The following is a 17,952-nucleotide window of genomic DNA, read 5'->3' on the forward strand; positions in this document are numbered from 1 at the left end:
TACTCGTTTTCAATGAGGAATTCAAAAGTAATTTACAGCTTGGCTTGACTACATGTCTACAACAACTTATCTCTTATGCACTTCAAAAGAAGATCGCGCCCTTTCTTAGGGACTCACCATATGAATTACACCCCCTCGAATGACCAACCATACTCTCTAGTACGAGAGGGTAAACCCCAACACCCACATAGGTCTGCTCTTCAAAGCGGGAAGATAAACTCTACACTCTGAATATCCAGACATGGATGCACTTGGCTGTTCTAGTTTAACTAGATGCACGATGGCTTGCGCCGAGATTCTTAGAAGTAGCCACAATAATCCTTTTCAAGGCTTAGCTAATTGAAGGGTTTTGAGTCTCTTGTCCTAATCCGTGAGGAATCGGGCCCTAGAGACGGATAGGGCACATTACACAGTATGCTCTATGGACGGCTACCCTAGAAACTTAAAGCTGCTACCGAGTGCACTAAGGTAGCTTACGGTTTTCAGAAGACTACCTACGGCATGCCCTTCAAGCAGTAAAGCTGCATCGGACTTATACAACTGCATATTCTTGTGAAAGGCTAAACAATCTAGTGTGTATATATGAAGCCTTATCCACTGCCGACATGCTACGTAGTTGATAAGCTTCATCATTGCCAAGCACAGAACAACCTACACCAAGTCCTAAAGTGTTGTAGAACTTGCTACGCAACCTACGGAATTGGAGAAAGCCATGGTTAATAGCCCGGTGGTTACGTGGATTTGTCTGCTTTTGTAAGTAAGACATCCGACTGCCAACCCTATGGCTAACAACTTTGAAAAAGTTCTACACCAACACCTATGGCTGCGTAGGCTACGCAGGCCTGTCTACTTATAAAAAAACATCACTCCTACGACTGGCCTATAAAGTCTAAAGGTTAGGGCATGAACAAAAGAAGTGAAGATGGAAGAAAGCGAAGGAAACAAGTTTATTAAATTTTCTAGCAAAATTGATAAACAACTAGCAAAGACCGAAAGAGTTCAAGCAAAAGCAACAAGGAAAAACAAAGAAAATCCTAAAGGCTACCTAAAACACTACTCTTTAGCAGCTTGGACATTCCACGACTATTCGATCGCCACACCTTCAGCAAGTGTGATGCCTTCAGCAACGGTACCATCCGGCATTTCACCCTCAGTTGCCCCAGCCTAAGCACTAACCTTTCCGACTACTTCACTAATAGAAGACTCAAAAGTAAAAACCAGAAAACTCAAAGCAGACGGCCGCCCAAATAAATGATCTACTTAACCCAGCTTGTAGAAATCGGCTTGACTCTGAGTAAGCGAAGTCTCGAACCCAGCCTTCTCAGCATTCAATTGTTCATTCTCCTCGAGCAGGCAATCACGAACCTGCTGCAGCTCTTCCACTTCCTTCTTTAGATTGTTGTTGATCTTTAAAGCACCTTGGAGTTCCAACACTTGAGGCTCAAGCCTATTAACAACCTTCTTGAAATGGATCACTTGGCTGCAAGCAGTGATCAGTTCTTCATCCTTTGCATAAGCAGAGGAACAGAATTCAGAGATAGCACGCTAAAGATCTCGAATCTGAGGTATGTAACACTCAATCTCCTTCTTTGTACTTTCATACTTTACCTGGATCACTTCAAGCCTAGCCCTCAAATCCACGATCTCTTAGTGTGCGGTCTCAAGCTACAGAGAAGTAGGGGCGGAGATATTAGACCTCTTCAAAGCAGCAAGCTTAGATTCCAATTTCTTTCTCGGCCGAGGAGTAAGATTTGGCTGCGACGATTCTTGCCACCTCCTCAACAGCCTTGGTATCCTCTTGATGAAGAAGCATAGACTTGGCTGTTAGAATCACCGTTTTTTGCATCATTGCTAGCAGAGCAATCCTCCTATACTCAGTCGTAGGCTTTGCAAATGAACTTGGGCCAATAACTCATTTGACGCCATCAACAAACTTGGCACATATATCCAGTCCTCGAGCAGGTCTAGCTTTAAGAGCACATAAATCTCTACAGCTTCCCCAGAAATAGAGTTGGTGGATTTCTCAAGACTGCCTGTGTGAACAGTCTCATTATTCTCAGCAGACGAGCCAATCTCAGCAGCAGAGAGAACATATTTTGGCACCATTTTAGCAGGCGGGGGCACTTTATCATTCTTCATGGTAGCAAGCCTCTCCAAAGGTGAACTAGACTTAGCCCCAGACGAACGCTTTGGCATAAACTTCAGCACCGAAGACATGAAGAAACTTCTACACTGGGTAATCCTTTCAGAAATTGAGCTAGTAGCCTTTGGAACGACATACGCCACCGGCGCAGATTTAGTAGCCTCATCTTTCTCACCTTTGGAGGAAATTAAGTTAATCACAAGCTTGGGAGCAGCAGGTGAACCCTCACGAGCAGCGCAAGAAGTCTTCGATTTCTTCTCAGCAAGCATTTCTTGGGCAGGCGGGGAAGGCCTCTTTTTCCCACCTTCATTTGTAGCAGGCTCCACCACAGTGATAGAATGAGCCAACACCTCAACCTTGATTTGTTTTATCTCCTCTCTCGGGGGCATGCCACCTTTTTTCCTACGAAGAGAACTAAGCAGCCTATGCCATTCATGATACTCGGAGGGGATACCCAGAGCAACATGCATTTTCTTCATGTCCTAAAAAGTCTTAGGAGTGGAGCCGAATTCTGAATCTACAAAAGCAGCGGAAGACCATCAGAAAATTAAAAAGCAGCTTAGCACAAATACAAAGTAGCCAAAAGATTAAGCAGCTTACTTACCGGATACGAAGATTGTAGGAACATGCAGCTCGGGTGAAGAATTAGACTCCCATTCTCCACTTATCTCCAAAGTCTCCTTGGCCCAGTCATGATCTCCCTTGTTCGAATTATCAAAAAGCCTGTGGCAAGATCACAACTGCCCAACTCTCTCGATGTGGCCTATGTCAAAGAAGTACCAAAATTCATTGATGGTCAAATCTGAGAAAAAAAATTGGCTAAGATTGTGGAATTCCACCATTACACGGACCGCATTTGGAGAACATTGAGCTGGGGCACATCTTATGGAACATAGCACTTCTTGAAAAAATTGCAGCACAGGAAAAGTGAACCCCAACACAAAATAGTATGGGTGAAACTTGATGGCTCCTTGAACCCTATCACATGGCTCACGGCTACTACCATCGTTAACACACTTCACACGCACTCCCGATGGAATGGCATGCCAATATGCCTCGAGGAAGTCTCTAAACAAGTCATCAGAGCTAATCGTGAGTAGCCTTGAAGTAGCCAACCTTGCTCAAAAACCTGCCTTGACGATACAATGGCGGCATGCCATTATCATTCTTGTGGCTTGAGGATGACATGCTTGAAAAAATTCTACAAAGATATGAGAGGAATTCGTTAGAGGCTCTCGGGCTCACTCTTTTTTTTTTCTCCTTTAGGCACGGGCTCGAGCCCAGCATTTTCAAAAAAATAAAAAATAAAAAATAAAAAAACAACAATAAAGACTGAAGCCGCAGAAGCCCAGCAAACCTGCCAGGCCCTACAACCTGACTTATCCTCCCTCGCACTAGCATCCAAGTCAGATGAAGCCACACACGACGCTACCTTGTCGTGGCTTCTGGCTTCCCAAAACCACTTTTTCACACTTCCTCGACCCCCATCGAGCCAATTTCAAGCCCCGAGGTTCCCAAAAAGATTATTAAGACAGGAAAATTAATTTTTACTTAACTAGAAGCAACGAGAAGACAAAGCAAGCAACGAAAGACGATCCTTTGCACGAGTAAGATGTAGAAGATTGCTAGAGAAGGGGGAACAAATATCCTCTAAGCTCTCTATCTCTTGTAGGGTAAAATAAATCGTTCGCCAAAGTTGATTTAATAATCCACTTAAGGTAGACTTAAATAGGCTTTGAGAGAAATTTACTTCCCTTTCCTAGAAGGATCTAGTTCCCTATTAAAGAGGGAATCAACATCAAATAAGAAACAATCCAAAGTTTCCTAAAGCAAGAAAATCTCTACACTTGTTGCCCTTTTTTACGAGCAGCCTAACAGGTGTGGGGGCATTTGTGGAGCCAAAAATAATCAAGAGGCGACACATGGATTTTTGGGCGAAAAGGATAAAATTACCCTTGAGGAACACCGGAATTCCTATGTGCAAGCAGTGGGCAAACATCCCACAATCAAGTCAAAAGTGCCCAAAATAGGTATTTATTCAAAACCTATTTCATCCATCTTCTCCACAAGGTAACCCCCAAAACATTCCTTTTAAATTATGTTAATTGGCTAATTAATGGATTTATTACCTAATTAATCTATTAATGGCCAATTAAATTACCAATTACACCCAAAAAACACACAAGAGGCCGGTCACCTTCTCTCCCAAGGGAAACGGCCATGCCTTATATATTCTACCTCATTTTCTATAAAAAGCTAAGTTTTCACTTTTGATGAAGACTCAAAAAAATTCTCCAAACACTTTTCCCTCAAAATTCTAACTTTGGCATCAGAGGTTCTTCGGCCAAAGTCCCCCCCTCCCCCCAACATTCATTGTGGGCGCGTTAGGCTTTTGGCCTTACCCTAAGGTGTTATTTGTTTTATGGGTGTAATTTTGTCCAAGAACAAGGATGAAGAAATTTGCATCCACAATAGGTTCTAGGATGACATGTCACATCCCGGCCCGGGCCCCCACCACATCCCGAGCTCGACTCCATCGTAGCACGATATTGTCCACTTTGGGCCCTGACCACGCCCTCACAGTTTTGTTTCTGCATACTCACACGAGAACTTCCCAATGGGTCACCCATCACGGGATTGCTTTTGCGCAAACTCGCTTAACTTCGAAATTCCGATGGAACCCAAAGCCATTGAGCTCCCAAAAAACCTTGTGCTAGGTAAAGATGGGAATATACATATAAGGCTTACAAGATCCACTTGCTTGGGCGATGTGGGATGTTACAATCCACCCCCATTAGGGGCCCGACATCCTCGTTGGCACACTCGCACCACACAGCAAAGTGGCTCTGATACTAAATTGTCACATCCCGGCCCGGGCCCCTACCACATCCCGGGCTCAACTCCACCGTAGCACGATATTGTCCGCTTTGGGCCCTGACCACGCCCTCACGGTTTTGTTTCTGGGAACTTATATGAGAACTTCCTAGTGGGTCACCCATCATGGGATTGCTCTCGCACGAACTCGCTTAACTTCGAAGTTCCGATGGAACACGAAGCCAGTGAGCTCCCAAAAGGCCTCGTGCAAAGTAGAAATGGGAATATACATATAAGGCTTACAAGATCCACTTTCCTGGACGATGTGGGATGTTACATGACATCCTTGAACAGAGGTTAGCTAGAAATGTCCTGTTCAAAATTGAATTTTGTCCTTTGAAGCTAAATAACCCTTTCACTTTCACTAATTTAGTTCATATTAATTAGATATACTCTTCTTAGAATACCCAACACATTATTATACTCATAGAAACTTCAATGTCATTCCCCACCAATTTCCAATCAATGTTTACATACATAGTAAGCAATATGCAATTTACTTTTCAAACATTATAAAACAAATTTTGTGCAAAGAGTTTGGGTTTTCTTAACAAATCATGAAAATTCAATTCCGAGCATGACTTGAGAAAATTCTCTAACAACGCCACACGCCCCACGCCACAATGAATTTCCTCCACAATTAGTTGCAAGTGTCCAACTCTTATTCCCCACGTGATAAGTCAATTAGTCAAGTGAGGAGAGATGTGTGAATGTTTGTGACAGTGCATAAAAATATTACCGTAACATTGTATTCGTACCATAAAATTTAATTGCTTATTAAAGATCTACCGTATACTGCATTTTTAAGAAATAAAAAGTAGAAATATAGCCCTATTTTCCAAAAAATTAGTTTGGCAATTACTTATGAAAACCAAGGTTCTAAAGACGTTAGATGCTAGTTGCGCGGCGGACTGGAGCCTAGCACCTAGGCGGATTTAAGTAAACTTATTATAAATCGGATAATAAGTGTTTACCCAAGTATTCAACAAGTCTATTATAATTTATTAAAAAAAAAAAGCAAAATGAAAGTTATAATTTTTTGTCTAAGTGAGAGTCACGACCTAAGTGGGTGGTTAGGTGGGTTTAAGCGAACACCTAAGCAAATATAAGCACAATTTCTTAATTTTCAAACACTTAAGAATTAATTGGACCGGTGACCATTCGCCTATCACCTAAGCGAAACCTAAGTTATGGTTGGCGAAGACTTTTAGAACAATGGTAAAAACCATTTGCTTAGAAATTTCTGTGTCGGTACAAGGGGCACGAACCGTCCGTTAATTACATGAAAGTTTCTCTGCTGATTCCTGAACAACTCAAAAACCCATTTAGAGGTCCAAAGTCAACTTGGAAAACAAAAGTGCACTTCGGCGCGTATTTTTATTTAGTAGTCCAATTTGAATTCCGCAGAAACCAGGTGGCTGTTGCTTTCTCTTTTCTCACACCCTTCCCTCAACACTCCTATATAACCCCTCCCCACCCACACCTATTTCCTCTCATTGCCTCTCACAATTCCCCTAATCTAACACAACACCTTACGCTCACCCTTCATCCACCATGGCAGCCAATTTCCGGACGCTCGAAATCACAGTGATCTCCGCCGAGAACCTGCAATTAGATCGAAAACCCATTAAGACAAACGCCTCCGTGACCGTCCGGACCGACACCAACAGCCAGCTTCGCACCACGGACAGGGACACCGAAGGCGGCGCCTACCCACGGTGGAACGAGAAGCTCGTGCTCGACTTGCCAACGCACTCCAAGTCCATCACGGTGGAGGTCCAATGCAAGACCGCGTACGGCGTCAGGACGTTTGGAACGGCGATGGTTCCGGCATCGGATTTTGTTGGCGCTTATGTGCCGGAGGGTTACCCGCATTTTTTGAGCTACAGGCTGAGAGATTACAAGGGGGAGAGGAATGGGGTTATTAATATTTCTGTCAGGATGAAGGTTCCGGAGATGTACGCTTGTGCAAGTTCAACAACGTCGTCTCAATCGAGGAAGGGGTTTCCGGCGGCTGGGAACCATAGTTTTGGTGGTGGCGTTGCGATCGGAGTTCCAGTTTGGTACGGTGCCTATCAGAAAAATTATTGAAGATCCAAGTCACAATATTTTGTGCGTAAATATTAGAGGATTTAGACTTCTGATTAAGGATTGTGTTCTTGAAGGAAATTTTATGCAACCATTTAATTCATTGTTTTATTTATTTTTGAGAGAAAAATTCGTTGTCACAATACTTTACTTTTGTATGATGCTGATTAAGGGATATTTATGAGTAGTGTTAGGGATACTAAATTTGTAGATTAAATTTGCAAATTAAATTATGTGTTCACTAATAGCAAATGAACACATTTATCAACGTTTAAGTAATAATCCAATCATCAACTTTCATATAATTTAATTTACAAAATTTTATCTATAAATTTAATTTCCCTAAAATTATTGGATACGATATATATCTGCCTTTATACTTCTATATTATCAACTCTTGCATGCAATTGTATGACGATGATTAAAGGAAATTTTATAGTCATTTTATATTCAAATCTTGCATGCAATTGCTTTAGAAAAAGAATATAATGATACACCCATCTAAGCTGCCAAGTCAGTCAATATGTAATATGTGGTTTCTTTGGGTTGTGTAGCGTTTTTGGCATTTTATTGTTTTCGATTAATAAAGTTTTCTATTTCGTTTGTTCGTGGCATGCTTTGATTTTTAATTTGGTATCAGAGCAGTTTAAATACTTTGTGAATGAATCTACTTTGACTTGGTAAACAAACTATCAGTTTGTTTATTTCTTAGTTTCTTCCGATTTTGTTATTAGTCGTCAGTATTATCAAGTCATAAGGTCTCAAATGGATGTTGGCAGGAAACAAATTATTGGTCCTGAGCTGAGTTAAGAGAACAGAGAAATGAAGGAAAGTGATAACTGTTTTGTAGGTACAAATTCGTCAAGATTGAAGACGGCGGATGTTTGCTACCACAAAGTGGTGTTTTCATTGAGAGCCTGATTCAAACACTTGAACAAGACTCTTGCATTTGGTTCTTGGAATGTTTTGTTACGTTGAGAGCCTCATACAAATTTGTCAAAATTGAAGTGGCCACTCAACTTGCCACAAATCGAATGTTCGGGCAATATAATTCTCGGCTTGGCACTCAGGAAAATGTCTTTGCCTGTCTCAGTGTGCAAACGTTCATTCCCGACTTGGCCCACGAGTCAATGTACACTCACAGTTGGGTCTGCATTTCGATGAGCATTTCGGACATTCTAGGTGAAGCATTCACTCGTGGCTAGGCCTATAAGGAGATTCTCCTATAAAGCATTGAAGTTGGTAGCATAATGAACAGAGGGAAGCATAAGAGCAAATAGCGACACAGACGAGCAAGACAAGGGGAAGAACATTATAGACTAACAGGTTAACACCGAAGCCAGCCATAATTTCTGTTGCCCCATCAAAGGCAAATCCAAGATGAGGTACAAAGGCTTGTAGCAGAGCAGCTATGCGGATTCCAGCATATAGAAACCATCTACGAACACCTTTGGAAGAATGTGGCCAATAGGCACAGGTCACCTTTCATTAACATGATTAAGCAAACAGAACAAACCTTGCATACTCTGACGGATGCGAAGATTATTTATGTTTCACGAACATAGCAACTCAGCCCGATAATGTGTCGGGGGCAGATGAATACCGGACGATGCACCAGCCCAACCTGCATGAAAATTCCTCTAACCACCATGGATCAGGAACAGGTTTTGTCCTCATCACCCATGACGGTTCAACAATAGAGAAGCACATTGCTAGTAGCTGAGCACTATAGACTTAGTAGCCTAATTCCTTTTTTTACACATAACCTGGCCTAAGTCGTCGTCAGCTTCGAGGCTCACAGTCGCACCTGCCTGCTCGACGACTCTCAACTATGCCTATCTTGTACCACGGCTCCCCATTGCACCAACTTATGCTCCTTGGCTCCCAACCGCGCCGACTAGGCCCCCAGCATTCTATGCTTCAAAGCATCCAACAACGAAATAGAGCATGAGGCTTTAACTAGCAGCCCTTTGCTAGCGAATGACATATTGGTGAAGAAGCTTGAAATCTATTTCAATTCTCAGCTGATCACCAACCGAGCCTCAAGAGCACACAACAAAAAATCCAAGGATGGCGCAATACTTGGAGAAGGTTCGGGAGCAAGACCTCACAAGCTGAGGATTATTTCAATTGTCTAGTAGTCCAGTTTTCCCCAACTGCATTTAGAACGACTTCCATGCTCTCTAGTACGAGTAGGTAAACCAATTTGCCAACACCCATATGGGTAAACTCTCTAGTGCAGACGATTAACTAATTTCCCGACACTCATATGGGTTTGCTTTCTGGTGCAAAACTCATTCCCCGTCACCTGTCTAGGTTTTCTCTTTGGTGCAAGAAGATAAAGTAATCTCGACACCCATTTAAGTAAGCTCTTTAGTGCAAGAGAGTAAACTAATTTCCTAACACCCATCCATACCTGCTCTTCAATGCGAAAGGTTAAACTAATTCCTCGACATCCATCTAGGTCTGATTTCTAGTGCTAGAGGATAAACAAATTCCTCGACACCCATATGGGTAAGCTTTCTAGTGCGAGAGTGTAAACTAATTTCCTAACACTCATTGAATCTGTTCTTCAATAAGATAGGGCAAATTGCCCACGAATTTCCACACAGTTACACATTTTTGATGTGATTAGGTAACGATTTTCATATCCTACATATATTTATCATGTTGTGATGCAGGCCACGCAGCTCAAATGATCAAATATTTAAAGACCAGTTAAGCAACACATGGCCAGAGGGCAGCAACTCACGATGAACTCAAACAACTCAACGTTACAAGAAGCCAAAGCTTACGACCATAAATGACTCTAAGGAATGTGCCCAGCTGATGATCCTATGGCTAAAAGTTTTGTAAGACGTTTCAAGCAAGCAAAGTTTCAAGAAAAATAAAGATAGAGTAAAGCAAAGAAAGCAATTTATCAAATTTCTAGCAAATTGATAAACTTGCACGAAGGTTGCCAAAATCCAACACAAGCTAAACAAATAATACAACTCAATTAGCAGCTTAGATGACCTTGGGCTCTTTAGTAGCCATCCTGCCTTATGCAACCACTTTGTCTCAGTAGTTTGCTCATCTGACACTTCATCTTCAGTAGCTCTGATCTTGGCAGCTTTATCCTCAACTGTTCTATCTACGGCAACTGAGATATCAAACTTGAACGGTTCTGTCATTCTTAGCAAGAAGCACAAATGTGGCAGCGTACAAAGAGCAAGCTTCGACGCCTCTTTAACAGTCTAATCCACTTATCCAAGTGACGAACTTTCATTTCCACTCTTTATGGTAATGAGTCTTTTAGAAGCCGAACTAGACTTAGCTCTAAACGGACGCTTCGATGTAAATCCAGACACTGAGGGCACCATAAAACTCCTATGATAGGCAATCCTCTCAGCAGTGGTTGGGGCTACCTTAAGAATGACAGGCTTTGCAGGCTTAGACTTAATACTCTCATTCTTCCCTTTAGGAGAAGTCAAATCAATGCCAAGTTTTTCAGCAGAAGACAAGGCCTATGGGCAGCAGAAGAAGTATTCGGCTTTTTCTCAATCGATGGCTATCAAGCAAGTAATGAAGGTTTCTTCTTTCCACCTTCATTGGCAACAAGCTCCGTAGCATCGATAGGACGAGCAAGCGTCTCCTCTTTAATCCGCTTAATCTCTTCTCTAGGTGACAACCCTCATTTTTCCCAACAAAAAGGACTAAGCAGGCAACACCCTTCATATGCGGATCTCCACAAGAAAAAGAGGACATTCAGTCATTTGAAGTCAAAAGAAATTCAACAACAATTTTAAGCAGACAAAAAAAAAGAAGCAGTTCAATTACCATGAACTCTGTTATAACACGCAGCTTAGGCGAGGGGTCAGACTCTTACTTTCCATTGGTCTCCAAGGTGTCCATCTCTTACTCATGATCACCTTTGCTCGAAGCATAAAGCAACTTATGGCGAGACTTTAGTTGTTCTACACCATATGATATGCCTAACTGGCCCGTGTCAGATTCAGGTCCCTAAAAAGAGCTCAACCTCGTGCTTCGTTCCGTACTGCGCCTCAAGTTGCGGCTCCAACTAAGCCGATAGCCCAAGCTATGGCCTCTGCCATGCCACCTCATCAGCCCACGTGACTCTCAGCCCTTGCTAGCTGACGTGCCACATCACCCGATGGTTGCCCAGTGGCACACCACCCAAGAAAATACAAAGAAAATTAATTTTTTGTTACCTTGGTGCAGCGTTGAAAAGAAGAAAAACAATGAGAAACAATTCTTTGTAAAGGCAAGCGAAGAAGAAGGCTAGGGGAAGGGGAATAAATTTCCTCTATCTTTCTCTCTTTCTTGTATGGTTGAAAATTGTTTTCTAGATTTATTTAACCCCTTGCTCAAGGCAGAATTAATAAGTATTGATAGAATTGGTTTCCCTTTCCTAAAAGAATTTATCTTTAAGTCAAAGTGGAAGATCTACATCAAATTGGGAAACAACTCTCTGTTTACCTGAGCAACTTGAGACTTCTACACCTACTGCCCTTTTCTGCGAGCATCGCAGCAAGTGTATGGGCATTTGTGGAGCGAAAAATAATCTCAAAAATCCAAAAGACGACAAGTGGACTTTATCTCAAGAAAAACCAGATTGCCCTCATTAATGAGTAAGGCTCTCAAATGCTCGCACGTGCAGCTCAGTATCCCTGGCAGTTCAAGTAGCTGACTATGACTGCTCAAAACTCCCCTACTCGTGGCATGGAAAAGTCAAAGGTATTAAAGATATGGATTACGTACCAAATCCTATCTTTAATGCAATCCCAAATGAAGATCAACTCCATCAAGGATTTTCTATTCCAATCAATTAGTGATACTTCCACCATTATCCCAAGATATTATCTCCTAATTAGCCAATAGGATGCCGCCATTTGTAAGGCTACTCCCTCATACAAGCCCTAAACACTCACTTTTTTTAGAGAAACTAACTTAGACATCAGAGACCCATTGGCCAAACCCCTCTTTCCCACTTCGTGCGCGCTTGAGGCATTGGTCTTTGATCAAAGGTGTTGATTGTTTTGTAGGTACAAATTCATCAAGACTAAAGATGGTGGATTTTTGCTACCACATGTAGGCCATTCCATCGTATGTAAGACTCTTATATTGATGAATATGCCCACAAATAACACTTGAAAAACAAAAGTAAATAGATACAAATGAAATGTGAATAAAAGACTTATGAAAGTTAATTGATAACTGTGCAAATCAAAATGAAATAGATTAAAATGAAAAGTGAATAGAAGAGAGACAAAAGTTAGTATATACCTCTGGTAAATTATGGATACGAAACTTTAGAACTGTATATGACTCAAGCTCTTCAAAGCTATCACCATACTCCATTTTATCTTGGTCACCAAATGTCTCAGAACTTTGCATCATTTCTCTACATAAATCAAAATCTAACGCAATTTTAGATCATGATATGTCTTGTTTGTAATCATGTACAAAACAAACTAGCATTATGTCTCTTTTATAGTTAAGAGGAAAGATCTAGAATATCATTTTTGAAAAAAAAAAAAAAAGAAAAAGAAAAACAATCGGCATAAATCTGTGTGCAGTATTAAGTGTGGAATTATTAAAGAGACGAGACAAAAACCCACTTCCAACAATACAAATCTTGTCCCCAACTTATTAATTGCCACTTGGGCAGTACTACATGTGTGGGGTGCTATCACAAAGGGCCCCGATATTAGTTAGAGTGGGTTAGGACATTTAAACTCTTCTTGTCTCACAGATAAGTTCAATGTGATATTTCAACATTAGGTTTTCATACGCTTTATTTATCTGGTTTTGTTCCATTAGACACGTTTGGAAATGATCCATCCTTATCTTATATTAATTACTTGACGGTGAAAGAAATCTTCACGAATATATCTTACATGCATTTTCTATAAAGAGATTCAGCCACGAAAAAATAGGACAAATAAAAAAAAATGAAATGTGACATAATTTAGAATTAACATACTATACGTAAATGTAATGTAATATCTTTGTAAAAAAATCCTAATGTTTTTTAGGTCTTTCTTTTATTGAGGGTTAACTACATTTCATACCCTCTATGTTTAGGGTGATTTTCAAAATGTACCACAAGTTTTCAATTTTCTCACATTGCTTCCTAATGTTTTAAAATTTTAGCAATTTAGACCTTTTGTCTAGTGAATCATTTGAATTTTCATTAAATTAATTACATGGTGAGTGTAAAACCCATAAATGAGTTGATATGTAAGCCACATTTATTGCACATTGACTAAAAAACTCATCGATTAATTAATAAATAGACATTTAAATATACTAAATGTGTATATTGATACAATTTTAAAACCTTAGGGGGCGATGTGAGAAAATTGATATTTGATGGCCCATTTTAAAAATTAGCTCTAAACTTTGAGATTGTAAATTGTAGTAGCCCTTGTATTTACTTTGTTTCTAGAATTTTTTTTAACAAATGATAGTGTTAGTGGGTTAAGTTGTTAATTGTTAGGGGAAGAGGGATCGGTGGGATCAAACTCGCACCAGGGTGTATAAACATGATTGTTTTCTGCTACTGCATTAAATCGTCATCTACGTTCTAGAAAATCTTTCGAACGATTCTTAGATGCAATTCGATCCTGACTAAATGTATTTGTGTGAGCGAAAAAGTTGATCAGTAAGCACCTTGCAACATCAGACACAAGAACATGAATAAAAAACCTCCTTCTCTCCATAATCTAACGTTTTGAGTCCAGCTCGCTGCAGCTGTTCAAGTGTGAAAATCTATTTGATCTGTAAGGATCATTTTAATTGACCGAGGATTTGTTACCGTTTTAACCTGGAGAAAGAATGTTTCAAGCTTTGAAGATGCCCTCCAAAGTGGGAAAGAAGTTCCTTCAACTTGCAATGATGGTTTTTCTCCTCAAACCTTATTTTCAATTCGTAAAGATTGAAATGAAATTTGATGGTCTTCCACCAACATCATCAATATTGTCCTAACTTAACTACTTATTACTAGGTGTTGAGTTTTACTACAAAAACCTTGGTGATATCAGAAGTAGAATCTCCCATATATCACCTATATTATTTTATTTTATGCCATTGTATGATCCTATTCTTTAACTGAATCCATATTATCAAGTCATAAGGCTGCGAATCGATGTCAACCCCGTTTATTTTTTGAAAGAAGTAAGTTTTAACTTCATCCCTTGCATGTTGTAGCTCTCTTTTAATCCGTCGTACGTAAGGACTGAGTGACAGAATTAAAAAGGAAAAGCAAACAAACATCCACTTTTAAACTTAGAAAAATTAATTAAAATCGATTAGAATCGAAACCAAACACAACCCTCCACTGAAAAAAGAAAAAAAAAATCAAACCACATCATTCAAGCGTATCTGAATTCACATGAACGCAAGAGATTCAGATTTGTTATGATAGCCAGACATTATAGAATCAGCCTCTTGTGTAGGTGTAGAATCTCATCCTTCTTGCCATAAAACACGAAGCGACAAAGCAACTTCTTAAGACATTATAATGAAGGATAGACCAAACCATAGAGAAAGTAAACGTATCTTCCAAGAAATAAGACAACCACAAAGTAATATACTATAAAACCTAGGAATTTCCAGGAAGTGTTTGAGTCCCAATTGAAATTTTGAGTATGGATAAAAAAAAAAGGACTAGAGGCTTTTGACTTGCCTCCATCCGAGGTTTGTTCATTATTTATTGACGGAACCAATGACACAAAATGGAATAGAAGAGCATGTTCACTGTATATGCGCGAGGGAATCTGACAGCAGAAGAAATAGGTAGAGCAGAGTAAGTATTAACCTTACTCTGATACCATGTAAATTTAGGATCGGCAAAGAAAGTATTTAGCAAGAATAATTACTCTGTTAATGATAGAATAGTTATATACAGCAAAGAAACTATAAACTAGGAACTAAGTTCACTACAGCTATGCAATAAAGGGAAAGAAAATCAATCAAACAATCGCAATATACATTATACATGCCATTGCCTATTCTGTACCTTGATTGCAAGGGATTCTGATTTCTTTCTAACACTCTTCTCCTTTCCATCTTCCTGTCCTCGTGCTCTTTCCTCTCACCATGAAAGGCCAATGTCATGTACTTTAACAGGGGTGTGGGAGGCTGTTGCTTGAGCACTTGAGCATCCTCATCTTCCCCCTGTTGTCCTACATTTCCTTCCTCACTCCATTCATGACCAATGCAATGCTGTTTAGCAGGGGACAGTAACGGCGTCTGCTCAAGAACTTGGACCACTTCGTCTTCTCCCTTGCTCTTGTTGCACAACTAGGACTTGCCGATTGTTTTTGGGGCCCTGGCGAACGATCAAAATGTGCATTTTTTACAATACACGAACATATATAAAAAAAGGAAATATATAAATAGGGCTGGAACCCAGTTGAAGCTGGGGAACGCTAAGCCTTCACACCTATATTATATTACTTGAAGAAAAAAAAATACAATGAAGGGACATAGTACCTATACCCTGATGCGAAAGTATAATCATATACAACCACTCCAAACAAAACTCCTTAAAATTTTAACATTTAAGAAATTGTCTTTTTGCATTTTCTGAAGCAAACTCATCAATTAATTATTATTTTGGTGCCTTGAGGGCCTAAGGTAGACCTGATTCGAAATTACAAATGCTTTCCCAAAAAGTGGTTTGTGTATAAGACTCACTTATATTAGTGAATATGTCAACAAGTGTGATAGTTTTATGGATAGATAAAACTTGAAAGCAAAAGTAAATAGATACAAATGAAAAGTGAATAGAAGAGTTGTCAAAGTTAATAGATAAACCGTAACTGTGAAAATCAAAATTAAATATATTAAAACGAAAAGTGAATAGAAGAGCGATAAAAATTAGTATACCTCCAATAGATCATGGATACGATTATTTAGAACTGCAAATGATTCAAGCTCTTCAAGGCTATCACCATACTCTGCTTCATCTTGGTCATCAAATGCCTCAAAAAATTTCATCATTTTCTCTACATAAATCAAAATCTAAAGCAATTATAGATCATGGTATTCTTGTTTGTAATAATGTACAAAACAAATTAGCCTTAGGTCCCTTTTATATTGAAGAGGAAAGATCTAGAATATCGTTTTCAAAAAATAGTAGGCATAAATCTGTGTGCGGTATTAAGTTTTGATACGCTTTATCTGGTTTTGTTCCTTTGGACACGTTTGGAAATGATTCATCCTTATTTTATCTTAATTATTAGACGCTGAAAGAAATTTTCACGAATTAACTCTTCTGTTTCAATAAAAACAATAAATTTCGATTACCGCTTGAGGGCTTTACTCACTCTACATAACATATAATTGAAAAAGAGGGGTTGTGCGTGAGTCGATTAACGTATGTGGGTGGATCGAACTATCAACTACAAGGGCTTTGTTCCCCTTTTCTTCTTGGATCACCGTTTTGAGTCTTAAGGCGACAGAAGGCTAAAGACGGAAAGTCACTCTATTTACAATTACAAAAAAGAATTTAGGCACAACCTTTTCCATAGTCACGGAAGAGAAGCCTTTGTCTCGCTTTGGAATGAGCTAGAAGCGAAAAAAAAGTTTACATTGGATGTTTGGACTGCTTCATCTTGATTTTGAACATGGAATTTTTTCTTCTGAGGTAGCAGAAAGCTGAGAAATACCAATCTTCGAATTAGGCTTGACAATCTTTATGAGCAGCTACCAGTGTATTTAATGATTTCTGGTGATGAATATATTCTAGCTGCCTTTCTCCGGCTGACACGTATCCGTTTTATTGTCGAAATCTCTATGAGTTGAATGATGTCACTCGAGTGTTGAGCTTTCAAAGGCTTTTCAAGACCATCCAAGGTCTTCATTTTACCTAGGGCTAACTACTTATGACACCCTCCATATTTAGGGTGATCTTCAAAATGGGTCACGGATTTTCAATTTTCCCACATTGCTCTCTAAGGTTTAGCAATTTAGACCTTTTGTCTAGTGAATTATTTGAATTTTCATTAAATTAATGACATGGTGAGCATGTAACCCGTAAATGAGTTGATATGTAAGCCACATTTACACCACATTGACTAAAAAACTCATCGATTAAATAATAATTAGACACCTAAATATACAAAAGGAGTAAATTGATACAACTTTAAAACTTTAGGGGCCAATGTGAGAAAATTGATATCTCATGGCCCATTTTAAAAATCACCTCAAAACTTGAGGTGTAAAATGAAATTAGCACTTTTATTTACTTTGGTTCTTGAATTTTTTATTTATTTGACAAACGATAATATTGGTAATTTAAATTGTTAGTTGCTAAGGGTAAGATGGATCGGTGGGAATCGAACCCGCACCAAGAACTATAGACATGACTGTTTTCCAACATTGCAGTAAACCACCATGTATGTTTCTTGAACAAAAATTTGAACAATTCTTTGATGCAATCCAATGATGACTAAATGAATTCGTATGAGTGAAGAAGATCAGTAAGCACCTCGCAAAATAAGACACGAGAACATAAATAAAGAACCTGCTTTTTTCTCTCCATAATCCAACTTTGTGAGTTTGATCCACTACGGCTATTCAAGTGTTAAAATCTATTTGATCCATAAGATTCATGTAATTCTCCGAGAAGTTGTTCTTAATTTAACCTGGAGAAAGAATGATTCAAGCTTTGAAGAGGCCTTCCAAAGTGGAAAAGAAGTTTCTTCAACCCACAATGATAGTTTTTCTCCTTAAACCCTTTATTTTCACTACGTAAGGGTTGAAGTGGAGTCTGATAGAGAAAATCACGAGCATCTACCTCTGTCTTACTTGTGGACACCTCGCCTAGGCTGTGTTGC

The 17,952-nt window shown here is 39.5% G+C and overlaps 1 protein-coding gene across 1 annotated transcript; it reads left to right on the plus strand.

The window, feature by feature from the left end:
- The first annotated feature begins 6,527 nt into the window (after nucleotides 1-6,527).
- LOC137733290 (BON1-associated protein 1-like) lies at nucleotides 6,528-7,381 on the plus strand. The gene has a single exon (XM_068472443.1). It carries the CDS (start codon nucleotides 6,572-6,574, stop codon nucleotides 7,106-7,108), a length of 537 nt encoding a protein of 178 aa, XP_068328544.1. The 5' UTR covers nucleotides 6,528-6,571; the 3' UTR covers nucleotides 7,109-7,381.
- Nucleotides 7,382-17,952: the final 10,571 nt, after the last annotated feature.

Source organism: Pyrus communis, chromosome 5 (assembly GCF_963583255.1).
Source record: "Pyrus communis chromosome 5, drPyrComm1.1, whole genome shotgun sequence".
Taxonomy (NCBI): domain Eukaryota; kingdom Viridiplantae; phylum Streptophyta; class Magnoliopsida; order Rosales; family Rosaceae; genus Pyrus; species Pyrus communis.